This window comes from Dipodomys spectabilis, unplaced genomic scaffold (assembly GCF_019054845.1).
Source record: "Dipodomys spectabilis isolate Male_0828 unplaced genomic scaffold, ASM1905484v1 ptg000234l, whole genome shotgun sequence".
Taxonomy (NCBI): Eukaryota; Metazoa; Chordata; class Mammalia; order Rodentia; family Heteromyidae; genus Dipodomys; species Dipodomys spectabilis.
The window spans coordinates 6,993,965-7,008,987 of NW_024870911.1; the positions used below are offsets into that span (position 1 = coordinate 6,993,965).

At 42.0% G+C, this 15,023-nt stretch overlaps 1 protein-coding gene and 1 non-coding gene across 2 annotated transcripts in view; both read right to left on the reverse strand.

Annotated features, from left to right (window-relative positions):
• Rab21 (RAB21, member RAS oncogene family) overlaps positions 1 to 14,821 on the reverse strand; it is a 28,419-nt gene extending 13,598 nt beyond the window's left edge. Inside the window, exons 1-3 of the mRNA XM_042698716.1 lie at positions 14,382 to 14,821; positions 1,659 to 1,718; positions 412 to 519 (exon numbers count right to left, since the gene is read on the reverse strand). Coding sequence (XP_042554650.1) covers positions 412 to 519; positions 1,659 to 1,718; positions 14,382 to 14,540 — 327 coding nt within the window. The 5' untranslated portion in view covers positions 14,541 to 14,821. The remainder of the gene's footprint in view (positions 1 to 411; positions 520 to 1,658; positions 1,719 to 14,381) is intronic.
• On the reverse strand, positions 4,149 to 4,251 carry LOC122124432. The gene has a single exon (XR_006150546.1). It is a non-coding gene; the product is annotated as a U6 spliceosomal RNA (small nuclear RNA).
• Positions 14,822 to 15,023: the final 202 nt, after the last annotated feature.

Sequence of the window (15,023 nt, forward strand, 5' to 3'; positions counted from 1 at the left end):
AAAGTTGGGAAATTATTTTAAAAAATAGCTCAAACAACAGCCCTAGAGTTTCCTTTTAAATCACTTAAACGTGATTTTTGCAGTGACACCAAGTTTCCAGGTGCTCAATATGTATGCATGCGTGTTTTTTATTAAAGAGGGAAAAACAAAGATAGTGTATTTTTCTGAAGCGGAACTTCAATTACTTCCTGTTCCTAATATTTGAGAAAGATGTGTATTAAATTATTAATTACCACAATATGGATTAATACAAATTAAATATTCCAATAAAAACAAGTTAGTCACCACTTATACTTTATACTGTATACTTTAAAAAACTTCAGAAGTTTTTAAAAACTTCTAAACACTTGAAAAAAGTGTTCTGCTTAAGCTAATACCACCACCAACCCCCCCACCCAGAAAACAGAATACCTTCTGAAAAGAATCTTCATCTGTTATATCATAAACTAAAATAGCTCCATTTGAATCTCTGTAGTAAATTGGACCCAATGCATGGAATCTCTCTTGACCTGCTGTATCCTAAATAAAGCAACAAACATTTATTAGGTCAGAAAGGAAAAAATGTCTGTTACTATAAATACAATAAATTTTTCTTGTGTGCCAGAGTGTTGTCCCTTAGCTTTTCTGCTAAAGGCTAGTGCTCTACCACAGTTCCAATTTCAGCTCTTTCTGAAATAGTCTCGTAGACTTTCCTGCTCAGTATAGCTTTGTACCATGATCCTCATATCTCAGCCTCCTGAATAGAAACAATACAACTTTTGATTAAATGCAAAAGCAAAGCATAAAGTCACAGATAACTTCAAAACAGTATTAAAAGAAACAAAATAAGTTACCAAAAAAAAAAAAACCCTTTAAGTCATTATAAGCATTATATCAGGTTTTACTGTTATACAAAGGTTACAATTCCCCTTTCAGCTTTCCTCCTCAGCAACCTCCCATCCCTTTGAATAAAGGCATAAATTAGAAAAAAATGTTCAGTTGCCATAGAGTCAAAATGACCAACACTGAATTATAAACCAGAAATATAACCTGCCCTAAATTCAAGTTCCCCACACAGGAAGAACGAACATAGTATGACATTGTATTAGGACCACTTGCTAACAGGTATACTATTGTATTACCCTTGCCCTATGAGACTAACATGGTACCTAAAGGGGGAAAAGGTATAGGCTAGCTATCCCACTTCTCTCTGAAGTAGAATCCATGAGTTGATGCTTTTATGGCTGAAAGTTTTGATAGCAACATTCAAATATAAAATTGTATTCAAAGTGTAATTATTAACAAGATTGTAGGTATTTTTATATAAAAATTCTTTTGCCAGGTGCTGGTGGCTCACGCCTGTAATCCTAGCTACTCAGGAGGCTGAAATCTGAGGATCATGGTTCAAAGCCAGCCCACGCAGGAAAGTCCCTGAGACTCATCTCCAATAAACCACTAGAAAACCGAAAGTGGCGTTGTGGCTCAAGTGGTAGAGCGCTCGCCTTGAGCTGAAGAGCTGAGGGATAGCGCCCAAGTCCAGAGTTGAAGTCCCACAACCGACCAAAAAAAAAAAAAAAACAACTTTTGTCTAGCCCTAATTTCCTAAAAATGTAGAAATTCAACTTTCTATTTCTTGAGCCAATTAGCTATTAGAATACCCCTAAAAAAGTTAAACTTACCCATATAGCAAGGTTAACTCTTTTCCCACCAATATTTAACTTCTTTGTTAAGAAAGATGCCTAAGAAAAGAGAAATATACATTAAACAATGTTTCACACAAAATAATGTTCCTCATCATAACTATACTTAGGCTGAGAGAAAACATAATCACTTTTTATTCATTAGCAAACTTTACTTTCATTAAAGACAGCACATTATTTACATTCTTAACTTAAAAAAAACATTTTGCTTTATGAACAAGTTATTTAAAAAATACAAGATGAGCACTGGTGGCTCATGTCTGTAATCCTAGCTACTCAGGAGCCTGAGATTCTGAGTATGATTCCAAGCCAGCCCAAGCAGGGAAGTCTGTGTCCAGTTAACCACCAAAAAAGCCAGAAGTGGAGTTGTGGCTTAAGCGATACAGTGCTAGCCTTCAGCAAAAAGCTCAGGAAGCACTGAGTTCAAGCTCCAGGTCCAGCACACACACACAGAAATAATAAAATAAAATATACAAGAAAATCTAGGGGTATAGAGCAGTGGTAGAAGATTTGCCTAGCATGTTTGAGGCCCTGGGTTCAGTCCCAGCATTGCAAAAACAATGAAAAAAAAAAATTTTAAAAAGAATATACACATCAAGAGAATAGGTTAAGTACTTTTTCTTTTTTCTTTTTTTTTGGGTCCAGTCCTGGGGCCTGAACTCTGGGCCTGGGTGCTGTCCCTCAGCTCTTCAGCTCAAGGCTAGCGCTCTACCACTTGAGCCACAGCGCCACTTCCAGCTTTTTTCTTTTTGCTCATGTGGTGCTGAGGAATCGAACCCAGGGCCTCATGCATGCAAGGCAAGTGCTCTACCACTGAGCCACCTTCCCAGCCCTTAAGTACTTTTTCTTAGCCATGCTCCACCCCCATCTATATTGTGAACAATTTTTTTCTTCAATATTTGATTTTACCTTCCTTATTGATAGGAAAAGCCTAAGAGATTTCTAAAATATAATGGTATTTTTCTTGCTATCTGATCACCATTATTTCAAATAGCTCTGCATTCATGCAACTTAACTGTTTAACATATATGTAACAATAATCCTAAGTATAATGTCACAGAAATGAAAGAACAGTCAGGTGCTAGTGGCATATCCCGGTAATTCCTAGCTACTCAGGAAGTTGAGATTTGAGGATTGCATTTCAAAGTCTCCAATTAACCACCTAAAAACTGGAAGTGGAAGCTGGTGGCTCACGTCTACAATCCTAGCTACTCAGGAGGCTGAGATCTGAGGATCACAGTTTGAAGCCAACAGGGGCAGAAGAGTCCCTGTGAGCCTCTTACTTAACCACTCAAAAACCCCATGATTGACAAAAACCAAAAACAAAATCAAAACCAAAACACCAAAAAGCTAGAAGTAGAGCTGGGGTATGAAGTGATAGTGTCAGCCTAGGCAAAAAAGCTCAGGGACAGTTCCCAGACCCCGAGTTCAAGCCCTATGATTGGAGCATGCGCGCGCACGCGCACACACACACACGCACGCACGCACGCGGTGCGCGCGCGCTGCAAGAACATGACGCTAGCCTTCAAGGAGCTCATAGTTTATTGGAGAATTTAAATGTAAAGAGGAGTGCAGGGCTGGGAAGGTGGCTCAGTGGTAGAGCACTTGCCTTGCATGCATGAGGCCCTGGGTTTGATTCCTCAGCACCACATAAGCAAAAAGAAAAAAGCCAGAAGTGGCACTGTGTCTCAAGTGGTAGAGCGCTAGCCTTGAGCTGAAGAGCTGAGGGACAGTGCCCAGGCCCAGAGTTCAGGCCCCACGACCGGACCCCCCCCCCCCCCCCCCCGCAAAAAAAAAAGAGAAGTGTAACTACATGTGATAATGGCTAAAACCCAAGATTTTGCCAAGTATACTATAAAAAGATCTCTGAGAAGTTAATAAACGATCTCCTCTGAAGCCATTGGAACTTGAAAAAAATGACTCCACCTCCAAGGGGAACTTCAAGTTGGTATGGTTAGTGACAGAATGAAACTACACAGATAAACTAAAGCTGAATCACAAAGATCTTAGGGTTTATCTTGTAGGTCTTAACAAAATCCCATCTATGGGATGGGAAGGTGACTCAGTGGTAGAGCGCTTGCCTTGCATGAATGAGGCCCTGGATTTGATTTCTCAGCACCACATAAGCAGGAAAAAAAAAAAAAAAAGCCAGAAGTGGCACTGTGGCTCAAGTGGTAGAGTGCTAGCTTTGAGCTGAAGAGCTGAGGGACAGCACCCAGGCCCAGAGTTCAGGCCCCATGACCGGACCCAAAAAAAAAAAAAAAAAAAAAAAGAAGCTACAAAGAAATAGAAAGAGATAGTTTTATCTCCAATTAACCACCAGAAAACCAGAAATGGATAGCACACAGGCCTAGAGTTCAAGCCCCATGACCAACAAAAGAAAAAAGAAAACAGCAAATATCAAATGGTTGAAATTATCTTTTTTTTTTTTTGGGGGGGGGGTTACCAATCGTGTATTCTTGGATTTGGTTTACCAGTACAACACTTACGAATTTACATGTCATCCTTGTCCAGGGGCCATGCTTAATGTCTGTAGTGCTCCAATTGTAGTATATGTGCTGCAGAAGTGCACACATAAAATGTATTTTTTTAAATTGGTTCTGTATGGCAGAACTTGATTTAGCCAGATTACTAAAATACTACTTGCCATTATGATGCATAGTTGTCATTATGATTGCACAGCAGTGAAGCAGAAATGGGGAAGACAAGAATCTAAAGCAAGGGGCTGGGAAGGTAGCTCAGTGGTAGAGCGCTTGCCTTGCATGCATGAGGCCCTGGGTTCGATTCCTCAGCACCACATAAGCAAAAAGAAAAAAGCTGGAAGTGGCGCTGTGGCTCAAGTGATAGAGCGCTAGCCTTGAGCTGTAGAGCTGAGGGACAGCGCCCAGGCCCAGAGTTCAGGCCCCACAACCGGACTCAAAAAAAAAAAAAAAAAGCATCTAAAGCAAGCCATGAAAACACACCTGAGAAAGCTGCTCATATGCACACAGTGAAAGGAATTTCTATGCTATAAGGAATGATACTTCTGTAAATTCTCAAAAGGAGGAGAGGGATTGGAAGCGTAATTCAGTTGGTAAAGTGCTACCCAATAAGAGAAAGCAGCCACAGCTACCAAGTTTGAATTCTGGTCTTTTACCTGAAAGTAAAAAAAGGAAGAGAGAGAGGCTGGGAAGGTGGCTCAGTGGTAGAGTGCTTGCCTTACACGCATGAGGCCCTGGGTTCAATTCCTCAGCACCACATAAGCAAAAGAAAAGCTGGAAGTGGCACTGCGGTTCAAGTGGTAGAGCACTAACCTTGAGCTAAAGAGCTAAGGAACAGTGCCCAGGCCGAGGTCAGGCCCCACGACCGGACCCCCCCAAAAAAAAATTTTTAAAAAGGGAGAGGTATCAAAGAATAGTAATTCATAAGGTTCTATAACTGTAGGAAAGGAAGGGGGAAATACAGACTATGTGCCAAGCTCTTGCTTGGGATATCCATTTAATGTTTGCAACAACCCACTGAAGTAGATAATTATCCCTATTTTACAGTTACAAACTTGAGATTTAAAGAAATACAGTGACTCACTCAAAGTCAAGATAACTCAGCTGGTGCTGTAGTGGGTGGAAGCCTGCCTCACTCTACCATGATTTTTCCGTTTTACAAAGCTGTCTAGATGAAAACACTCATACATTTCATACATTGCCCTGACAGTCAATCACATGGACTCACCAACTCACCTCCAAAAATATTCTCAGGGAGGCCACAAATTAACAATGATCAAAATAATGACAGTTTCCACCCATTCCTCCAAACACTAAGTAGTAACACAAATACTTCCATGCCAACGATTTCACCTTCCAAAGTTTAGTAGTAGTTAAAAAAAAAAAAAAAAAAAAAATCAACCATTTAGGCAAGGCACAGGTGGCTCACACCTGTCAACCTAGCTACTCAGGAGGTGAAATCTGAGGACTGAAGTTCGAAGCTAGCCCAGGTAGGAAACTCTTTGAGAATCTTAGCTCCAATAAACAACTAAAAAGCCAGACAGAACTGTGGCTCAAGTGATAGAGTACTAGCCTTAGGCAAAAAAAGTTCAGGGACTGGGCCCAGGATGAGTTCAAGCGCCAGGTCTGGCACCAAAAAAATAAAATTAAAAATTAACAACTATTAGTTCAGGTGGTCATTTACCCAATATCTTTTCCAAAATTATAGTGGATGATCACCCCATGCCCAAAATCTGTTTACACAAGAACATGGAAGCTGGGCATGATGGTTCATACCTATAATCCTATTGCATGAAGGAATGCAGCTTGAGACTAGCTGAAGGGAAAAGGTGTGACCTGCATCTCAACAAAACAGCTAAGCATGATGGTTTTGTCATCCTAGCTAAGTGGGAAGCATAAATAAGAGGATTAAGGCCCAGGAAGGCCCAGGTAAAAATGAGACCCCATATCAAAAATAACTCAAGCATGATGACATAAAAACAGACCAAATGAATGAAATACCTGGAATAAAACCACACTGCTAAAACTATATAATTGTCAACAATGAAGCTACAAATAAAAGCTTTAGAGAAGAAAGCCTCTTCAACAAACCCTGTGGGGACAATTTGTTATCCACTTGTAGGAGAATGAAATGACCCCTATTTCCTACTTAGTATAAAAATCAACTCCAAATGATCAAAGAACTCAAAGTAAGACTGGAAACTTTAATAAGGAAAAACTCAGGAAGTTATTGGCACAGGTTAATTATTTTTTTAAAAGAACTCCAGTTACCCAAGAAAACAAGAGCAAACATAGGACTCCATCAACTGTAAAAGGTTTTGTACAACTAAAGAAATAATTACCAAGGACAACCTATGGAATAGAAGGAAATCTTTGCCAGTTATTCAACAAAGGATTAATACCCAAATATACCAAGACAAACAAACAGCAAAAGAACAAATAATTCAATTAATAAGTAGACAAGTGAATTGAACAGGACAGTTCCCAGAGAAAGAAATACAAATGGCTAATAGAGATGAAAAAATGTCCAACATCTCTAACCATAATGGAAATGCAAATAAAAACTACACTAAGATTGCATTTTACTCAAGTCAGAATGGCAATGAAAGGAATGACACTGATCAAGATGCAATGCATTCGGGCTGGGTTTGATTCCTCAGCACCACATAAGCAAAAAGAAAAAAAGCGGGAAGTGGCGCTGTGGTTCAAGTGGTAGAGCACTAGCCTTGAGCTGAAGAGCTGGACAGCGCCCAAGCCCAGAATTCAGGCCCCACGACCAGACCCCTCTCCCCCCAAAAAAAGATGCAATGCATTCATAACTGTTTTGTTAAAAGGGAACTCCTTTGTACAACTACTTAAACACTGGAAAAAAAAAAAAAGATGTGTGAGTAGAGTGCTTGCCTAGCATGCATGAAGCCTTGGGTTTGATTCCTTAGGACCACATAAACAGAAAGAGCTGGACGTGGCGATGTGGCTTAAGGAGTACAGTGCTAGCCCTGAGCAAAAGAAGCTCAGGGACAGCACCTAGGCCCTGAGTTCAAGCCCCAGGACTGACAAAAAAAAAAGACATGGCACACATGTTCCATGGAGTATTACATAGCCATGAGAAAAAATGATAATCATGTTCTGTGCAGAAAAAAAGATGGAATTAGAGAACATCAAGTTGAGTGAGGTAAGCCAAGCTCAAAAAGTCAAATATTGGGGGCTGGGAAGGTGGCTCAGTAGTAGAACGCTTGCTTTGCATGCATGAGGCCCTAGGTTCGATTCCTTAGCACCACATAAGCAAAAAGAAAAAAGCCGGAAGTGGCACTGTGGCTCAAGGGGTAGAGCACTAGCCTTGAGCTGAAGAGCTGAGGGACAGCATCCAGGCCCAGAGTTCAGGCCCCACGACTGAACCAAAAAAAAAAAAAAAAAAAAAAAGTCAAATATTGTATGTTTTTGTTCATACGGGGAAGCTAAACCTATGGAGATGCATATTATAACTATGTGACTATTTGGGAGGATGAGGGAGGAGAGGGTAAAGATAAGGTATTTTAGACATTAAGGACATTTTAGATATTCAAAATAGTAATCTTACAAACAGGAATTTAAGATTGTGACACAAAGCATAAAACCAACTGCCAAATCTTGCTTAAGAGGTTAAGGTAAATGTAAAGAAAATACATACCCACACATACCAACCTTACCCCCCCCCCCCATACACACACAACAGAACAATGCCATACCACTTCTATTTCTAAGATCTTAGAAACTTAATCTGTATCTTAGTTTTCTCATGTACCAAACTGTCCAATTAACCTTACAGTAGCAATTTGCTAATCAAATACCAGGTACCTGCTCTAAACATTCAGGAAGCAGACACCTAGAATTTAAGTTAGAACCCTAAAAGAGAAGATGAATATTCTGATTCTTACTTCTAACAGATTAGTCACTCTTAAATTAGAGTGCATTATTTTCAGTAAGTACTTTCAATAAGGAAGAGAAAGGCCCAAGAAAAGAAAATAATCTCCCAGGAGTGTAGACACAAAGAAGACACACCCAGCATAGGAAGTGATTACAACTGAAATGGCACAATCTTTAAGAACAAAGTGAAACAAAATTAACTGATGGTCAAAGTTAAGAGTAATCACCTTTATATTCCACAATGCTAGCATGATAGGTATAAAATAAATATTCCTAGAATTCATTAGTCAAAAATATTGCTTAATAAATTCTACAGAAAAAAAAACATAACTCCAGTTGTCTTCTTTATCTCTATCCAGTTTAACAAAAGCTCAATTTAGAAAAACAGATGCATTCACACACAGGAAAAGTTTGGAGAATTCAAGTGCTGGTCAGAGAATTTGTCTGAAAGATTTCACCATAATAATCAAGTCCCCTGCAAAAAGGGAGAGTACTACGATACAAAAGCACAGTCCGGTTGTGGGGCCTGAACTCTGGGCCTAGGCACTGTCCCTCAGCTCTTTAGCTCAAGGCTAGTGCTCTACTGCTTGAGCCACAGTGCCACTTCTGGCTTTTTTTTTTTTTGCCTATGTGGTGCTGAGGAACTGAACCCAGGGCCTCAGGCATGCAAGGCAAGTGCTCCACCACTGAGCCACCTTCCCAGCCCCACAGCAAAGTGTGTGTGTGTGTGTGTACGCACGCGTGTGCGCATACCCCAGTGAACTCAGGGCCTTGAGTTCTCCCTTAGTGTTTTCATTCAAGACTGGTATTCTACTACTTGAGCCACATTTCCACTTCCAGTTTTTGCTGTTTAACTGGGGAAAAGACTCTCCAATTTGTCTACCACAGTTGGCTTGGAACTAAAGTCCTTAGATCTTAGCCTCCAGTATAGGTAGATAGGATTACAGGAGTAAACTAGCTGGGATTATAGACCTGAACCATGAGTGATAGGCTGCCAAGATTTTTATAGGTGAATTTCAGAAATGTCAATCTATCCCAAACTCTTAAGATGGAGGTATATATGTTACATGCATTTTATTATTTTATGTAAATTTTTTGCCATACTAGGTTTCAAGCTCAGGGCCTCACACATACAACTTTTTTTGTTAATTGTTTTTTTTTTTTTTTTTGGTGGGGGGGGGGTGGGGCCTGTCGTGGGGCCTGAACTCTGGGCCTGGGCACTGTTCCTCAACACTTCAGCTCAATGCTAGTGCTCTACCACTTGAGCCACAGCGCCGCTTCCGGTTTTTTCTTTTTGGTTATGTGGTGCTGGGGAATTGAACCTAGGGCCTCATGCATGCAAGGCAAGCACTCTACCACTGAGCCACCTTCCCAGCCCAATTGTTTTGTTTTTGAGACAGGGTCTCTTTATGTATCTCAGGCTATCTTGAAAATGATGATCTTTCTACCTCATGCTCTAGAGTGCTGGGATTACAGACATGTACCACCAGCCTGATTGGGGGGGGGGGGAACCCCCACAAACTGAACTTTTCTTCTTTACTCTGTATTTTCCCAACTGTATTTTGACAACTGGGGCTATACTATCACCTGAACCACATACCCCCAGCCAAAATTCATGTCTTACTGTACACATTTTTAAAAATTCCTCAGAGACAACATGGGTTCTCAAAATAATTCAAGTCATATTAAACTCATTATCATATCATGTATATATACATATATATTTCATATATGTATATATGGGGGGGAGAAAAGAAGGGAGGGAGAGAGGGGCAGTCTATCTTATTCCATTAGTAGCAAACATTTATCAAACACATGGTGCAGGAATGTAGCTTAATGGTAGGGTACTTGCCTAAGACATATAAAAACATGGGTTTGATCCTCAGTACTAAAAGCAAATAAATGTGTTATCTTAGCATAGTGCTAGCGGTTTTACAGGATTGGCTGACTATATAATCCACATACAGGACCTATGAGTGAAGCATTTCCACTTGATAGATATAGTCAAGATTGGGATGGTTATGAAAGATCCAAAATTAAAAACCAAGATTAACTTCAAAGCCCTCTCTCTTCCTAGCACATTATATAATCTGGGTACTGCAGAAACTGTTTATCGTGTCCCCTGCAAACATCTGACAAAGCATCTCAGGATAATCTTTGTGGGCAAGACGATGAACTTACAGCAAAATGTTGATGTTGTAAAAAATATTTTAATATCACTGAGGCTTTTGGTCCACTAGGTAGTAACCCATAAAGATTGGTCTTAAATGATTTTCTGCATCCATTATTACTAATATATAGAACACTCCATTAATAACTGCGAACACTGAAAACATTGTTCCCAAATCTTCAGGTGACAAAGTGAAAATATAACCAGTCTATATAGCAGGTTCTTTTCACCCAACCCTGTTTCTGGCTCATAGCAGCACAATCAATGTTCTATAAATTACAGAATTAAGATTCTGTATGGCTTTAAACAGTGGAACAAATCAAAGCCAACTTACCAGGTCAAGTACACTGGAGAACAAAACAAAGCAAAACAAAAAAACCTTTATTACAAAAGTTCAAGAGTGGGCTGGGAAGGTGGCTCAGTGTTAGAGCGCTTGCCTTGCATGCATGAGGCCCTGGGTTCGATTCCCCAGCACCACATAAGCAAAAAGAAAAAAAGCCGGAAGTGGCGCTGTGGCTCACGTGGTAGAGCACTAGCCTTGAGCTGAAGAGCTGAAGGACAGCGCCCAGGCCCAGAGTTCAGGCCCTACAACCGGACCCAAAAAAAGAAAAGGAAAAAAAAAATTCAAGAGTATCTGAAGGATATAATCCTCTTTTTTTTTTTTGGGGGGGGGGGTTGGTGATGGGGCTTGAACTCTGGGCCTGGGCACTGTCCCTCAGCTCTTCAGCTCAAGGCAAGTGCTCTACCACTTGAGCCACAGCACCACTTCCAGTTTTCTGGTGGTTAACTGGAGATAAGAGTCGCTTGGGCTTTTCTACCTGGGCTGGTTTGAACAACAATCCTCGGATCTCAGCCTCCTGAGTGGCTAGGATTACAGGTGTGAGCCACTAAAGCCCAGCTTATAATCCTCTTTTTGAAACAATTAAGATGAATAAATTATAGGGGACAGCAACCTCAGTATTAGTTAATGTGACAGCTGCCCCAAACTCTCATACAATCTTTTCTACTTCAGTGGTAGAAAAGTGTTGTCAAGAGAAGTTCACTTCTCATCTAAGACAAAACCAGAATCATACAGTTCAAGGAATCTTAAATTCATAAGCTAGGGATGGTTTTGCTTGCCTATAATCCCAGCTACTTGGGATGCAGAGGGAGGATTTTGAGTTCGAAGCCAGCATTGGAGAACATAGGAAGACCTATCTCAAACAAACAAATTAAGGAAGGAAAAAGGAAAGGAGGGGAAAACTGATTAAGTACTGTCTAAAAGAGATAATCTGTCAAAATAGGGGAGTTTTTGTTGTTGTTTGGCTAGTCCTGAGGCTTGAACATAGGGCCTGGGCTCTGTCCCTAAGCTTCTTTTGCTCAAGGCTAGCACTCACCCATTTGAGCCACAGGATTTATTTTATTTTTTTTTTAATTTTTTGGTGGATTGTGGGGCTTGAACTCTGTCTGGGCTTGGGTGCTGTCCCTATGCTCTTCAGCTCAAGGCAAGCACTCTACTGCTTGAGCCACAGTGCCACTTCCGGTTTTCTAGTGGTCTTATTGGAGATAAGAGTCTCCCGGACTTTCCTGCCTGGGCTGGCTTTGAACCGTGATCCTCAGATCTCAGCCTCCCGAGTAGATAGGATTACAGGTGTGAGCCACTGGCACCCGGCTAGAGCCACAGGATTTAAATACTATTTTAATAGGATGTTTTAGTAGTATGTTTTTAATAAGATGTTTTAAAAGTTTAAATAGGATTTAAAATACAATGTCATTTCAGACCCAGCAGGAAATAGAGCTGTTTACCCAAGAGAAGATAATACTCAGGGGATGTGATAGCTATCTTTATCACAAGAGATGTCATATGAAACCAAGATTCAGAACTAGGACCAAAACTACATGGAAACAGATTTTGACTTTATACTCAAAATAACTTATTGGATATTAGACATGTCTAAAAATGAACCCAGAACAGTAAGTTTTCTACTTTCTATATTATCAGTTCATTTCAACTCCTGTGCCCCACGCCCAGTGCTGGCAGTCAAAACCAGGACCTCTCACATGCTAGACAAGTGCTTAATCACTGAACTATACCCAAGATTAAGGGAAAGAAAAAGGTGTGGGGGAGGAAATGATCACTTGATTGAAATATTCAACAAGAGTGAAACAGTAAACCACAAACTTTCTGTGGCTCCTTTCAGTCTTACAATTTTTTTTAAATAGTGTTACATGAGGGTATAATTTGCAAAATAATTTATAGAGTTCGTTGACAAGAAAAGGTGAACTCTATCTTCTGACAATTTCATTTTTGTAAATTAAAGGCACACAATGTTGTATCTTATAGATCATACTTATTAAACTTCTCAGGGGAAAAAAAACACCTAACAAAGGTATGTTACCTAAGAGAATGAGATTAGAGTGTCATTTCCATACTTTGGTGTACAACAAAATCTTCAATTCTATAATATAATTTAGACACTTCATGATAACTTACATAAATAGAAAAATCAGGACTGCTATGTTTCTGATACTGGAGATCTTACTTTAGCCCCTCTAGTGTAGTTTGCAATGGCTTCTCCTACATATTTAAAAATCTTTACTTTGCTGTTTTAAAGATGTTTTAGAAATAAGTCACAGGCATTTAACTTTCATTTTGTAGTATTAAAGTATCTCTTTTTTAAAAGCCATTAAAATATCAATGAAAGTAAATGAAAAATGATTTGCTTAACAACAATCAGACTCAATGTAACTTAAGTTACAATATAACAAGCTAGGAGATAATTTAATTGCTCTAAATCTAGTCAGACCTGAGTTTAGTTGAGCTTGTTTACATGTTCACCTGCACCTTTGGTGCTATGATCTTCACTTCTTCAGATATTATGCTTTATATAGGATTAAAAACAGAGGAGTAAAATAGAACATGGAATCTGAACCAGAGCATCTTTGTAAATTCTAGGCCCATTAGTTTAATAATAGCACTGAACATGAAATGTCACAAGATTGGGAGATTATTCATTCCATTAAATAGCATCCGTGTTACAATTACTTATTAAGCTCTTTTGTGCAAGTTGGACTACACTGCTTACACATAATCACATCCCTAAATGCTTTTACACAACTTATCCTGACAATCCTCTGCGCTAGATACTATCATGGCCATTTTAACAGAAAAAAATACACATGGGACACAGACATTAAGTAATTTACCCAGGATCACACAGCTAGTTAAAATGAATCTAGATGACCAAGCTCAGAAGTCCACTTAATGTTACTGCCTCTGAGTAAACTGATCAAGCTGGATTAGTGGTATAAATTTCTCCTATCTCAACTGGTTTCTTTTAGCAGAGGGAAGAAGTAATTCCCTCGAGTGCCTGGTTCTCAATGATTTTTCACCTTTTGCCAATTTAACTGTAGGAGAAATACAGCCCTTTATGACAGGTAAGGAAAACGAACAGCAGCAGCGGAGGATTAAATTTTGGGGACCAACTGCTGGACAGTTTTCACATGACGTTTCAACATGGGTGGACCGACCTCGCTGAACCACAAGTCAGACCCACGCAGGCTGCAATGAAACTGCGTGGTGACCCGCACCAGCAAGCGGTCATTTCAAAATCCCTCCAGACTGGGTTCTTTTGCCGTTCCGGTGATTCCAACACAGGACCAAAAAAAAAAAAAAAAAATGGAACTTGCATAAACACTTAGTCATCAGTAAGCGCTGGAAGTTACAAATCATCGAGTTCGCAAATTCAGACCCGCAGTCAATTCTGAATTCTGAAGAGAAGGAAAAAAAAAAAAAAAAGAGGGTGGGGTGGGGTGGGGTGGGGGCTTTTCAGGGTGGCTAACACCGAGGGCCCGCGCGGAAGTGCAGCAAAGGGGAAAAATCCAGCCCACAGATCGGGGCTCCCCCGAGTGCGCAGCAACCGCTGGGAGCCCTGGGACTTTTCGGGGCCCTTCCACTCCCTTCCCCACCACCTGTCCGGAACGTCTACAGCCTGCCCGGACCCGCGCGTGTTAGTTACGTGTGCAAGGCCAATTCCCGACCGGCGCCCGGACCGCCGGGGGGACGGGCCGGAGGGCCCTGGGCGGCGGCGTCCTCCCGGCCGCCCGCAGGTCGGGCGGGGGCCCCCGCCCCGCCCCGAGGCGCCGCCTCCCGCTCCCCGGGCTCCGCACCTGCAGAGTGGTGATGTGCTTGTCGTTGAACTTGTTCTCGCAATAGCGCAGCACCAGCGACGTCTTCCCCACGCAGCCTTCTCCCAGCAGCACCACCTTGAACGAGTAGGCTCGGCCCGCCGCCGCCGCCGCCGCCGCCCCGCCGCCGGCCGCAGCCATCCCCGACGCTGCCCGGCCGCCCGAGCCCGAGAGCCGCGCCGAGCTCCCCACAGCCGCGACAGCGCCGTCAGGGCCGCGGCCCGCTCACCCCGCCCCGCCGCGCCGCCCACCCGGCCGCAGGCTCCCGCTCCTCCTCCGACAAGGCCCTGGAAGGGCCGAGACAGAAAGAAGTCCGGGAAATGAAGAGCCCTCAGCCACCACGTCAAACACCGGGAGGAAAGGCGAAGAGCGTTCCCTCTCCGCCTCCCTCTAATGGCGTCTCCTTCCTCCTACGTCACACTCCGGGTCACGTGGTCGCGACGCCCCCTGGGACGGCGTGGGGGCGGAGCTTGCGGACGGTGGAGGGTGGCGGGGCTCCTCCGGCCTCTTCCCGGGTGGAGCTGGGTGAGCCCGGCGCCTTCCAGCAGCCTCGCGCAGCCGCAGAAGGCCGCCACTCCTTGGCACTTGAGGTAGGGAGCCAGGCATCTGGGACAAGCCCAGTGG